Source organism: Wyeomyia smithii, chromosome 2, assembly GCF_029784165.1.
Source record: "Wyeomyia smithii strain HCP4-BCI-WySm-NY-G18 chromosome 2, ASM2978416v1, whole genome shotgun sequence".
NCBI lineage: Eukaryota > Metazoa > Arthropoda > Insecta > Diptera > Culicidae > Wyeomyia > Wyeomyia smithii.
In genome coordinates, this window is record NC_073695.1 from 55,589,163 (window position 1) to 55,602,217 (window position 13,055).

Below are 13,055 nucleotides of genomic sequence, written 5' to 3' on the forward strand. Positions count from 1 at the left end.
ACCATCAAGAAAAAAACAACGATTCGATTTCATCCCCCCGATTTAGCTCGGTCACGCAGTTACGTAATTGCAGCGCCTCTGGCGAGGGTTTGGATCGGATTTAAAAATTCCTTTTATCCGCTATTCGCGGTTCTCGCGGTCGAATGGTTGTGTCCACCTGCAACTAGCACAGGTGTATGATTGAAGTACAAGGTTCACTTTTCCACCCGGTTGTGCAGGAGTGGCCCCTCGCAAAAAGTGGACGGATTGTTCAATTGCTAGCGTTTTTCGTATTCTTGCTCTGTAGCGATGCCACTCCTCGTTCTGGTGTCTGACAAGACACTTTTCGTTCGAAGCTCTTGTTGCCGACCGTAAGTTTTGCTACTGGATAAACTCTTTGTCGTAACCGGACCCCACTGCTGCATAGTGGCAGACGCTTCTGAGTACTAGACACTTGTTGCCATGTTCGGCAGCAGCGGCTCGTTATGCGGAAGTTTTCCTCCACCCTGGACTTACTATCGTATCAGGGGATCCGAAGGGTTCATGCTGAAATCACAACATGCATGGTTCTTCAAGTTGTTAACTGCTGAGTAGATTGTTAGGAAACAAAGCAGATCGTTTGCACTCAAATAAAAAAGAAACTTCTATAATCATACATCTCTCAAATGTCAGCTTGAACTTATCAATTTGCATTTTTCCAACAAGATTATTCACATAAACACACAATTAAAACGGCTATGCTTCAAACAACACTTGTAAGAAGAGGTTTTATCTATTTAATTCATTCAACTTTTTTTGCTATTTTTTGCACTACAAACAAATGATATTTTTATTTGACAGTATTAATTATTTGCAGTTAAAATATTTGCCATTTTCGACGTCTAAATAAACAATATCTTATTTTTAAAAAGCTTCTGAAGATATTGGAAAAATTTACGCCAAAAATTTCCAGAAATCTATCATTGGAAATATCAACGTTGTTTTTCAATCCGGTCATAGGAAAAAACAATAAGAGTTTATTTCATAAGAATTTCTTAAACTCATGACCCTTGCTTCAAGGTGCTTTTCTTCAGCTTTTAGCAATTTTTTTTTTGTTTCGAAAATGAGTGGTTTTAATTTCTGTTCCTTCATTGATGTAACTGTAAACTGAAAATGTATTTCCGAAAACACCGATGCACTAAAAAGAAATAGCTTCAACTATATAAGAGCCGTTGAGAGCAAAAGTGGTACATGTGCCATAAAGTAAATTTTTCAGTAGAAACACTCGAAAATAAATTGCTTTCGACGTTTTTATTGCCTTTCTCCTAGAAAGGTATAGCAATCACTGGAAAAACCGAAGGTATAAAAGTGGTCCCAATGGCCGAATGTCATATACCACTCGACTTCTTTCGACGAACTGAGCATTTTCTGTATGTATGTATGTATGTGTGTATGTGTGTGTGTGTGTGTGTGTGTGTGTGTGTGTATGTGCAACTTTTTTTTCTCACTCACTTTTCTCAGAGATGGCTGGACCGATTTTCACAAAATTAGTGTCAAATGAAAGGTCTAGTTGCCCCATAGGTTGCTATTGATTTTCATTGCAATCGGATTGTAACTGTGTCCGTTGTTCATAAAAATGTGAAATCACATAATGAAAGTAAACATAATGACTTTCTCCTAACGATCACTGGCTAATCAAAAGGTAGAAAAATGATTGAAATGGCCGAATGTCATATACTACTCAACTCAGTTCGACGAATCGAGCATTTTCTGCATATATGCATGTATAGGTGTATATGCTTGTGTGTGGGTGTGTACGTGTATATGTGCACTTTTCTTTCGCACTCATTTTTCTCAGAGATGGTCTGACCGATTCTTTCTATCTTGGTGTCAAATGAAGGGTCTATTTGCCGCTTAGGTTGCTATTGAATTTCATTGTAATCAAACTTTTAGTTTTGGCGCTGCGTCAGAATGTGAAAAACGCTCTTATATCTTAGAAGCTATGAACATAGTTGAATTTCAATAAATGGGCTTTCAAACCCTTAAACAATGAATTTCATAATGTTTAAACATGTGGTTTGAAAGTTATAGAAAGAAACTAAACCTGCAGACTGTTTAAAACTATAGCTACGATCAAAGTATGTGGCCTCAACATCATTTAAATTTAATATTGTACTATTTCAATGTTGCGGCCTTGCTCAGGATTTAAGTTGGAATTAAAAGTCATTTCTATCATTTCACTTTTTGCCTTTCTCCTAGAAAGGTATAGCAATCACTGCAAAAACTAAAGGTATAAAAGTGCTCAAAAGGGCCGAATGTCGTATACCACTCGACTCATTTCGACGAGCTGAGCATTTTTTGCATGTGTGTGTGTAACGCTCTCCCAATCTCACTCGATTTTCTCAGAGATGGCTGGACCGATTCCAATGAAATTGATTGCAAATGAAAGGTCTCGTTGCCCCATAAGACCCTATTGAATTTTATTGTAATCTGATTTCTAGTTTATAGATTATGTATCAAAATGTAAAAATCACGAAACATCAATATCTCAGAAACTACACAACCGATTTGAACAAAATTAATTTCAAAAGAACGGGCTACCTAAAATACCCTTAGCTTTTGAATTTTATGAAGATTGAACTTGTGGTTCAGAATTTATGGGAATAAACGTGTTCTGAAGACTATTTAATCTCACTCATGTTTCTCAGAGATGGCTGGACCAATTTTCATAAAATCAGTGTCATATGGAAGGTCTTGCTGCCCCATAAGACCCTATTGCTTTTTTTCGTAATCGGACTATTACTTTGCCTTTTATCTTTAAAAATGTGAAATCCAGGTATGAAAAGAAACATATTCCAAAGACTACTTGGACTCACTCACTTTTCTCAGAGATGGTTGACATGATTTCCACAGAATTAGTATCAAACGAAAGGTCTAGCTGCCTCATAACACCCTGTTGAATTTTGCTGTAATCGGAATGTAACTTCGTCTGTAATGAATCGAAATGTGAAAATCACTAAACTTCATTATCTTAGAAACTACACAACAGATTTGAACAATATTGATATCGAATGAACGGGATAGTTAAGGGTTAACTGATGAATTATGACTGAACACTTGGTTTCAAAGTTTGGCTCCTCCATACGTTCCTTTTTCATTTGATTGTAATCAAACTTAAGCAACCGTTATGTTTTAATTTTTAAAACAATGAAAATCTATTATCTCAAGTATTACACGACTTATTTGAACATAACTAGTGTCATACGAACGAGTCATCTCTCAAACTTATAAATAACAAACTTAATAAAAATTTTATATACTGTTCAAAAGTTTTGGAAAGAAAATAAATTCAAAGACTATTCAACACTATAGCTGCTTTGATCAATATATATGGCCTCAACATGATTTAAATGTGGTATCGTACTATTTGAACGTTCCCGGTATCGCTCGTGATTAAATTGTTCGAAATTAAGAGTCATTTCTTATATTTCGCTATTTCAGAAGCACTAACATTACGTCAAATTTCATATTTTATACTTTAATTACAACATCAATATTTTTGAACCCAAAGAGTGAATATACCTTTTTGGATTTAAGCATTCATGTAAATCTATTTTTACAAATAATAAGTTTGAATGAGAAAGGCTGAGTCTGACCGCTAGGTGGATTAATTTAGGTTTTTCAACATTATTGCACATTTCTTAAAAAGTTTTAAAACATGGTGCATGAAAACAGAAAAAGATTCGGTTAAGAAACTTGCAGAGACTTTACTGGAGAAACATGTACCACATTTGTTCTTTGGGAAAAATAATAAGCTCACTCAAGGCAATGAAATTGTCCTTTGTTACACACGACAGCTCATTCTTGCGCATGTATTTTTTTCGTTCGGACATGACAGCCTAGTTTGTTTATTTTGAGGATGTTCTGTTGGTTTGCCTTGCGCTGTTGACAGCCTGCTGCCTGCTGATCGGCTGCGGCTGTCATCGACTCGCACTGTTTTCGTTTACCCTTTTTCTTAGACCAGTGCCATAACGAATATGAAGCAAATCTCTTTTACGATAGTTTTGGATCTTTCGATAGGTCACTTGCTAACCAACTTAAATCATTTCCACTTTTGAAAATCGACCCTTTTTATGGTATTTCTAGATCCGGAGGGCCACCGGTAGTCTACCGAAATTTGGGGTCCTGTTTGTAGTTATATATCTAACCAAAAACATTCCCAAAGACACCAGAATGGTTTTTTATTGGCCCCAGTATACGAGTCGATCTAAAATAGGTAAAATCTCTCTGTTCCAAATACCCACATATAAACTAGCGCCATGTAACGACGATATTCCTTAACAAACAGATCAACATCTCAAAGCACTCAACCATTTGAACAAATTTGCTGAAAACAAGAATGTTCTATTTCCTAAGATTATTGAGCTATAATGCATCCTTCATGCTCAGACTGTACATATGCCACTTTTGCTCTCAACGAAATGGTGATTATGTTAATTCCCGATTTTTTTTTTGCTATAACTCTGGTATAATCCGATTTCAGTTTTTCTTAAATATCATTCTGTTCTGTTCTGTTCTGTACTGTTCTGTTCTGCATAATAACCCAAAGAGTGTAAAAATGGCACATGTATCACTTTTGCTCTCAACGGCTCATATGTTTCTTTTGTCCGTACTCATGATAATTTGAGCCGAATGGACGAGTATTTGGGAATGCTTGAAGCATCATACACAACAAGTTTAAACTCTACAGCTGAGCAATTCCAGCGAGAAAGATTGAATTCGTGAAAATTTAATCGTCCACTTTATATTTGAATGAAGCATTTATATATTTTATCAACTTTATATTGTTTTAAATGATCGTATGTATTTTAGCACATACTCTTTTCAAAGCATTATAGCGCAGATACTTCCAGTTGTCTGGAAAAACTTTCTACGAACGAGTTGTAGTTTTATTGAAACTGAAAGCTTCCTAAAATGTTTGGTTAAAAGTACACTATAGAGAAATGTAAATGCCCAATATATATATATATATATATATATATATATATATATATATATATATATATATATATATATATATATATATATATATATATATATATATATATATATATATATATATATATATATATATATATATATATATATATATATATATATATATATATATATATATATATATATATATATATATATAATGTATATTTTCATGTAATAAAATCAAATTTAGGATGACTAAAATTTTAAATGAAATTTAAAATTATATGCGCCCAGCATATATTTGTCTTTTTTTTTTTCCTGGGGAAAACATAAACAATATATCACGGCACATTTGGCTCTACATATGACGAAATTTTTTAAAATATGTATATTTTTTATATTCCAATAAATTCAATTTGAAAACATGCATGCAAAACGCATGCAAAAATGGACAATTCCTATGCAAAACCTTTGTCTATCGAATTACTGGAAGTTGTGCGTACGTCTGCACTTGTTTCAGTAGATTTTTGAAACTTGTTTCACTTATTCTTAATGTTTTGTTAATCTATTGATAAATTTACCTGCGCTCAACTGGTTAATGACTTTGTTTCAGCAAACGTTCATTGTTTGTATTCTTCAATCCATAACAAGTCTATATGTGAATCAGTTGTTCGAAATTTGTAATGGAAATATCTTTGTGAACGTTTTCATTTAAACAAAGAATGTTCAAATTAGACTAATGTTGTTTCTTCTGTAGCCCGAACGCTACAACGTGCTATGAGTAAGCACGAAATTGTATGAAAATTTGTGAAAATTTATGCTGCTATGATAAGAGCTTTTGACGTAGGACTACGTCTTTGTTTTCTATACTAGATTACATTTTGTGAAATTGAAAATGAAACTGGCAAATGTTGCGTCAGATTTCAAACGATTATAGCAAGCGAACGACTTAATGCATCTTGTTCATTTCTATGTCGGTGGATAGATAAAATGTGTAACAATTGTTAGATATAATGTTTAACGTTGTTACTTTACTGCTTAATGGTGAGAAAAGCTGAAAAGTTCCAAGGTCAAGCTTTCCCAACCATTTTCCTTGCTATTCCCTCGTTTCCCGAGCACAATAACATGGACGGAATAAATTCCACTGCCTACATATTCTGACACAACAGAGTGTTTTGTTCCGTTTGTCTTTCTCTAAGCTGCGTGGCCACGCCCTCATGGCAAAAATCTACGCTGAACTCGATACAAAAGACTGCGTGTAGACACAATAGCGAGTGGAGTGAAGCTGTTAGAGGTACGCGACATTAGGATACGAGAGCTGCATACGAGTCAACTTCCAGGCACTGCGGAACACCTTACCTTTATTTTGCATACGGCAGCAACAGGCACCATCGTATATTGCAGGATATTTTGCTGGCACAGCGGAGAGCAACTTTTATTTTACGCGGCCAAGCAAAATATTCAATGCTAATGTTGTGCGATCATCAGCGTTCTGTAGCACACATTTCGAGCTGAAGATTATAGAATCGGTTATTTTGCATACGGCAGCAACAGGCACCATCGTACGCTGCAGGATATTGATCCGGTTCAATTGTTTCTTTGTGCCCACTCGAACACCGTTATCAGACGAATATTATTAACGCAAATTAGTTAATCTAAAAACCAGAGTGATTTTCGCATCGGGAAAGCAAAAACTTTCTGTTGGTGCTTATGAAAATCACTCAGTAGTATCGAAGGTGTTTTGTTTTGTTTGTTTTTCTCTAAGCTGCGTGGCCACGCCCTCATGGCAAAAATCTACGCTGAACTCGATACAAAAGACGAATTTAACTTGACAAAGAAACGTAATTTGATTTTTTAATAAAAATAATGATTGATTTGCACATAGTTTTGTTTGAACAATTTTTGACAGTAGCTTTTTAGAAAACGTTATGCTACTGCACGTATAACGGAAATTACCGTTGAAATAGCAATTCATGCAGAACAACAACCCCAAACACATCGCTTGCTGATCGTTTGCTGATCAAAAAGTTGACACCATGGAGTGATCACCCCAGTTACCAGACTTTAAAGTAATCGAGAATCTGTGGTAGATCATGAAGAAGTCGGTTTTTACGAAAAAATCCTACTTTTGGATGATGGTATGAATGCAGCCTAGTATGCGATCTCTGTCAGCACTTGTCAAAAGCTGGTTGATTTTATGGCGAAATATGTGCAAGAAATCATCCAAAACAATGGTTATACGGTGAAATCTTGAAATAGTGAATAAAACTTTTTCTCGATATGAATTTTGAATTGGTCTTATTTTTTGACATGTTATTTTGGAACCTAAGAATGGTATTTCAGATAAATTGTTGTTTTTGCAACTTCCTTTTTACGTAGTGTTGTTTTGTCCGACACTGGTAATTTATGAATAATTTGTGAAACAGCGTATATTTTCAAAATAAACATTTTTTACAAGGTTGCTTAGAACTAGCGGGGTTCCAACATTGTAGAAATTATATTTTTTTATCTATCATAAGATAAGACAAAAAAGTCAGATTAAAAAAAAAGCGCCGTATCGTATGTAATACTTTGTAGAATAAAGTTATTCTCTACAATTTTGTTATCGAGCTCTATGGTTTTAGTTACAACCAGTTAATTGCAAGTAGTATAGCACGCGATAACAGGCTGCGAAATTTTGAATCATTTATTACAATTCGCTGCTCATTTTGAGGACCTCCACAAATTGAAAAAATAAATAAATTTCTCTCAAGCGAAGACGAATGTCAATCAAAAGTCCTCGATTCCCCATAAGAAACCTCGTTTGCTACGCAGTTTCAGAGACTAGAGAATATTTCACCTGAGTTCCATGTGTACAATTTGATTTTGAACAAAATGCAAAATTTAACACTGAAAATAAATTGCGTAGTTATTTGAGTCAGATGGCTTCGAACGCAATTCGAAACAAAGGGTCTTTTCCAAAAATAAAACTAATTACAAATAAATTGTGTATGAGTATAAAAAATCAATTTGTCATTGTTGAGTTGCGAATATGATATACTAGAGGAATTGAGTTTTGATTATATAATTTATAAGTTTTCAACGATGAAACAACGTGAAAAGATTTTCTAAAAATTTCTGGTAAATTTGTGTTAAGTATTCGAGAACAAATAAATGTTTTAAAAACATATATTATTTTGGAACCCTCACACAAGATCGGAGCCCGGGTCCTTATTGTCGTATAATCCGGCTCTGGGTAGTAATAATATTTTTAAAAATCAACTATCTTTAAAATATGTATGTTGACAAGTTTTCCACCTAATTAAATTTTAAAATGCTTAATTTGATCATCTTACATTAGTTTCTACTCTATTTACTTACAGATGGCCAACGAATGGGTTGCACCTTCACAAGAGGAACCGGAGTCCCTGTCCGGTGGTAGTAACAGCAGTTCATGTTCCCCACACTCCAGTCTCCAGCATATTCCAGCCTTCAACTACTACGATAGTGCCAATCTACAGCGTATGTCACATTATCCCTTAAACCGACTCACCAATTATAACCTCTACAAACACAGAAGACAAAGTACCTCCAATTACGACGCCAACAATGGTCGCGACCGGGCGATGGAGAGAAGCACTTACACAAACCGCAGCTTCGTACTCCACGAGCCCAACCATCACCAGTACGTACCGAAACGGAAGGGTGGGTTTATGTTTGAATCGTCACATTATGGACCTGATCGGGTTGATCGTGTTCCCGATCGTCGCCGTCATAGTTTGCACCAGCTGAGTGCGTCAAAAATGGACGATTTAAAGACTCGGTTCGATGAGTACAGTTCGTCGGCAGCGGTCGCCAGAGGGCGTGGTGGTGGTGGGGGTGGTATAGACGGAAGTCGACGTCCAAACCGGCATCAGCTGACTAGTGGCATACAATTTGTCACCGGTGCCGGAAGACTGAATCTTGGCTACAGCGGTGGTAGAAGTTTGAATATTAACAACGAGTCGCCATCCACACACCGAGCTCCAGTAGCCGAAGGTAGACAGAAAGTCAGCAGCGCGAAGACACCAAAGCGTGGCTCGAGGTCATCGCAAGGATCGACGGACAGTAGTCACAGTTCACATGTGAGTATATTATTAGGAGAACGGATCAGATAGGGTTGCTTAAAAAATATTTTTTTTTAAATAATTCATTTTTCTATTAGTAGAAAATCTTTCGAACTACATGCTTATTATTGAAATTAAATTAGTGATGTTAGTTCTTACGTTGCACGAAAATACTAAATATTGAAATTAAATCATCTTCAGATAAAAAAACTATTTTTTTTGAGCCACCCCAGCTACAAGCTTCGTGAAAGCAGCTGAAGCGTGTAACCCACTCGTATCGAAGCACTTAACTAAACTCCAAAACGAAACTAACTGTAGCCACATACTTGTGACTGTTTCAGAGTGCCTCATCCGGCTCGCTACTGCTGACGGTAGCGAATCTGGAGAACTTTGCCAAGATCAACAGAAAACACGAGTCTAGCTACGGTACCAGCAAAGCCATGGAGGAATACCTGTCTTCAACGACTGGAATCGTCCCGACCGCCGCCATCATGGAAGCCGTTGGTGACAAGTACAGCAGCCACAACGTCCTAGCGAAACAGAACCACAACGAGCAACCGGGAGACTGCACGGAATCGACAGACCAATCCGAAATCAACTATCTAAAGGATGATGACAGTGGTAACCCACCGACCAGCTCGGCCATCATTGCCATCGAGGAAATCACCTCCGATCTGAGGCAGCAACAGGACCAGCAGTATCGTTCAATGAAAACCAAAGATCCGGATTCGGTGTCAGTGGCCAGTTCAACGCATTTCACGATGATCAACGGTGTGGGTGGTTCCCAGCGCCTCCCGAAAGGGGGCATTTGTTCCCGGGGCCACCAGATCACGGTGCTGATCGTCACGATGAGTATCGTGTTCATGGTTGGGATCTGCGCGGCCGTCTTCTTCCTAGAAAGTAAGTCCTAAAGTTTTAAAACTTGTGTTAAATGAGAACCGTTTATTTATTGACGATAAAAAGCAACTAAACATTTGTTTCGGTGTGAATTATTGACTAATTATCAATCCGCTGTTGATCAGAAGCAAAAGGCGTATGGTGAAACGAAGTTGTTGCTAATCAGCCGTTAAAATCGGCCATTCAATAACTGTTTGTTCTACAAAAAATCGGACCCTAAGTGTGCCGAATACACCTGACCAGCTTGTGTATAAATTTTAACCCAAGCGCTATCGAAGTGACAGCCGGGAATGAAATCGATGTTTTTATTGTCACTGTTAAGAAATCAGATAAATACGTTAATTTTGATAATTCAGCAATCATATATCGATTCAGGACAGTGAAGTTATTTGTTTTACGGTACAATTCTAAGAGCTTCCGGAACTAACTCGAAATGAAAAAAAAATGTTCGAAAACCGAACCGAAACCGTTTTACCGTCGTAAACATAACGTTAAAGTGACGAACCCGATAAGCAATTTCTATACGACACTCTCACGTAAGTTGACGCGTCTTGGTAATGGCTAGGAGAAGTGTAATTTAACCAAAATTTCAACAAAAAAGTAGTCTTAAGCAGGTATTAGACGAAGCAAATATTTGCTATTTTTCAATACAGATTTTATTTTGTGTAAATAAAAATCGTACCAAAAACAGCAAATATTTGCTTCGTCTAATACCTGCTTTAGATACAAATGCGCACAAAGTTTAAAAAAATTGCAAAAATCTGCAATACAATAGAAATCAACGAACGGACTTCAAAAGTCTGCGTTTCGCATACAAATCTGCATATCTTTCTAGGTTGATTCCGAAAAAGCGACCGGTTATTGCACCCACGCTTATGAAAGTATTAGGGAGGTTTTCCGATTCATCAGAATATGAAATCTGTTGACGCAAACTAACCAAATTGGGTAATTTGCATGAACCGGAGTACGAAATAAGACGAAATAGGTAGTTCATTATGATGAAAAAAAAACATGCAAACTGGATGGAGAAATCGATGAATCACAGTCTACAGTAAATTTAATATGATTAAATATGCAAATGAGTAGAGAGATTGATTAATTTGGTTCAAGCAAACTAAATAGGCTGAATCATAAATGCATGAAGTTCATAAAAGTAGATAACTTGGACAAGTTTGATTTGATAGATAAATTTATAAATAGGCAACTCGACTCTTCGATTCTAGTCATTGCCGAGATAAGCAAAACGCCGTATTACGGAGGACAAGTGAAACTCTGCTCGAGTAATCGTCACAGCTGAGTCACGAACTTTCATGAACTCGACTCAGTCAAGCAACTCGACTGAAGTTCGACTCGACTTTTACAACACCAAAATTAATCCGTCGAGCAAAACGACTCTCGACTCGTCATATGTTATAGAAAATCGAATTGACGTACACTGATAACAGAATGTAAACACTCGACTAGTGAACACAGATCATAAAACAATTACGAAACTTACTCTCATAAAACAGCAATTATTCTACTACCCACCCAATTAACATCAAGCCGCCTTGCAAAATCGACCTTCCCGGGCAACCTTCAGTATAATTTCTAAGTAAATGCCATCAAATCAATAAATCAAAATTCAACGTTCAGAAGACCCCCCGAGAACAGCTAGACCAGATTGGTGAGAAACCTACTTGAACTGTTTTGTCGCCAAATCCAATTTCCACCCTACATTGTATACTTGTACCTCTTAAATAATTCATTTCCAGAACAAATCACACGAAACGATCATGCTTCTCGAGCACTTCAAACTCCGGCAGCTCGTTTTGAAAGTTGTCAAAAGTCAGTCGGCCTGTTCGACTGTTTAGATTATGTAATCAGCAATAACACGCGCAACCGAAACAGAAATAAGAAAAGAAAAAAAAACATTCGCCAAAGCTCAAAACAGTCAAACATATCAAAGTTTGCCGTGACCTTCACTGTCCAGTCCACGCGAGCGAGAGCAGAAAGAGAAATAATCGCTAAAAATAAATCAAGTCAGGGTTTGTTTTTGCATGAGCGATTTATTGTTGACAAGTTGTATCGCTAATTTATACAAATTTAATGTACCAAGTTGTTGCATTCACACCCGTACTTTTTATTGGCAATACCTACATTTAATTTAAAATTCTAAATAATTTATTTTCTTTTTTTAGAATCAATTCTACCTTTCAAGTTTTAAAAATTTTTATTTTAAAATATTTTCATTCATGAAACTTTCGGTTTTTCTTCTCATTCCAGTGCGTGCCAGAGAAATGCCAAGATGAAACAGGGCCCGAAGGACAAAAAACCACCGGATACGGAACACAACCTTCCTGTCCCAAGCAATTAAAAAACAACCATCATCGCCCCAGTAGCCATATTGAAATCAACATAACTTTTTACGTAATATTACTTACTAGTAATAATCCAACGATGACTATCACACCGTTGGGAAGAACAAGCTTATAAGGAACGGATGCGCAAAGCGTACTTTCATTTCTGTTTCCTTAGTAAACATTCCAAAACAACAAGTTCACTTATACACCCTAGAGAAGCGAAAGAAAAAAAGATTGCAGTCAAAAATGAAACTTGCACAGTCGCTAGCAGTCATTCTATTCCCCAACGTTCTTTGGAAAAAAAAGTAAACAAAACATAATATCTTCCTCAAACAAACTCATACGCTACTATACATATTTTTTCTGTGATATTTGTTAACTTATTTAAATTATGTCACCAAAAGTGAAAAAATAAAGTACGAGGTAAATCGATCGGTGTGTTTGAGTGTTTGAAAGAAATATCGTCGACAAAGTGATTGGGAACACTATTTAACAACAATGATTTGACAAAACAATGATTTTCTCTTTCAATACTAGAAAGTTTGCCACGATTCATTATGTTGCAAAAAATCAAGGTTGACGTAGATCTACATAACATTGTTACATTACTTGTATTGAACATGTTTAAAATTTCGTGCAAAAGAGGAGTTGAAGTGCTACCGAATTTCATTTTACACATACATCACTGAACAGGAGTGGAACGAACACCATACAACACAAACAAGTTTCAACAGTCAGAGTGCATGCAGATTAAAATAACATTTCACTTTTAAGTTTAGTGCAAAACAAGAAA

At 36.2% G+C, this 13,055-nt stretch overlaps 1 protein-coding gene across 10 annotated transcripts in view; it reads left to right on the forward strand.

Annotated features, from left to right (window-relative positions):
- Positions 1–12,680, forward strand: part of LOC129722695 (uncharacterized) — a 153,757-nt gene extending 141,077 nt beyond the window's left edge. For 8 of the 10 annotated variants that reach the window (XM_055676367.1, XM_055676368.1, XM_055676370.1 and 5 more), the window contains 3 exons: positions 8,301–9,041; positions 9,365–9,923; positions 12,186–12,680. In XM_055676367.1, coding sequence (XP_055532342.1) covers positions 8,301–9,041; positions 9,365–9,923; positions 12,186–12,211 — 1,326 coding nt within the window. In that variant the 3' untranslated portion in view covers positions 12,212–12,680. Of the gene's footprint in view, positions 1–8,278; positions 9,042–9,364; positions 9,924–12,185 lie in introns of those variants that run through there. The other 2 variants (XM_055676374.1, XM_055676372.1) reach the window with 2 other exon arrangements.
- The last annotated feature ends 375 nt before the right edge of the window (positions 12,681–13,055 follow it).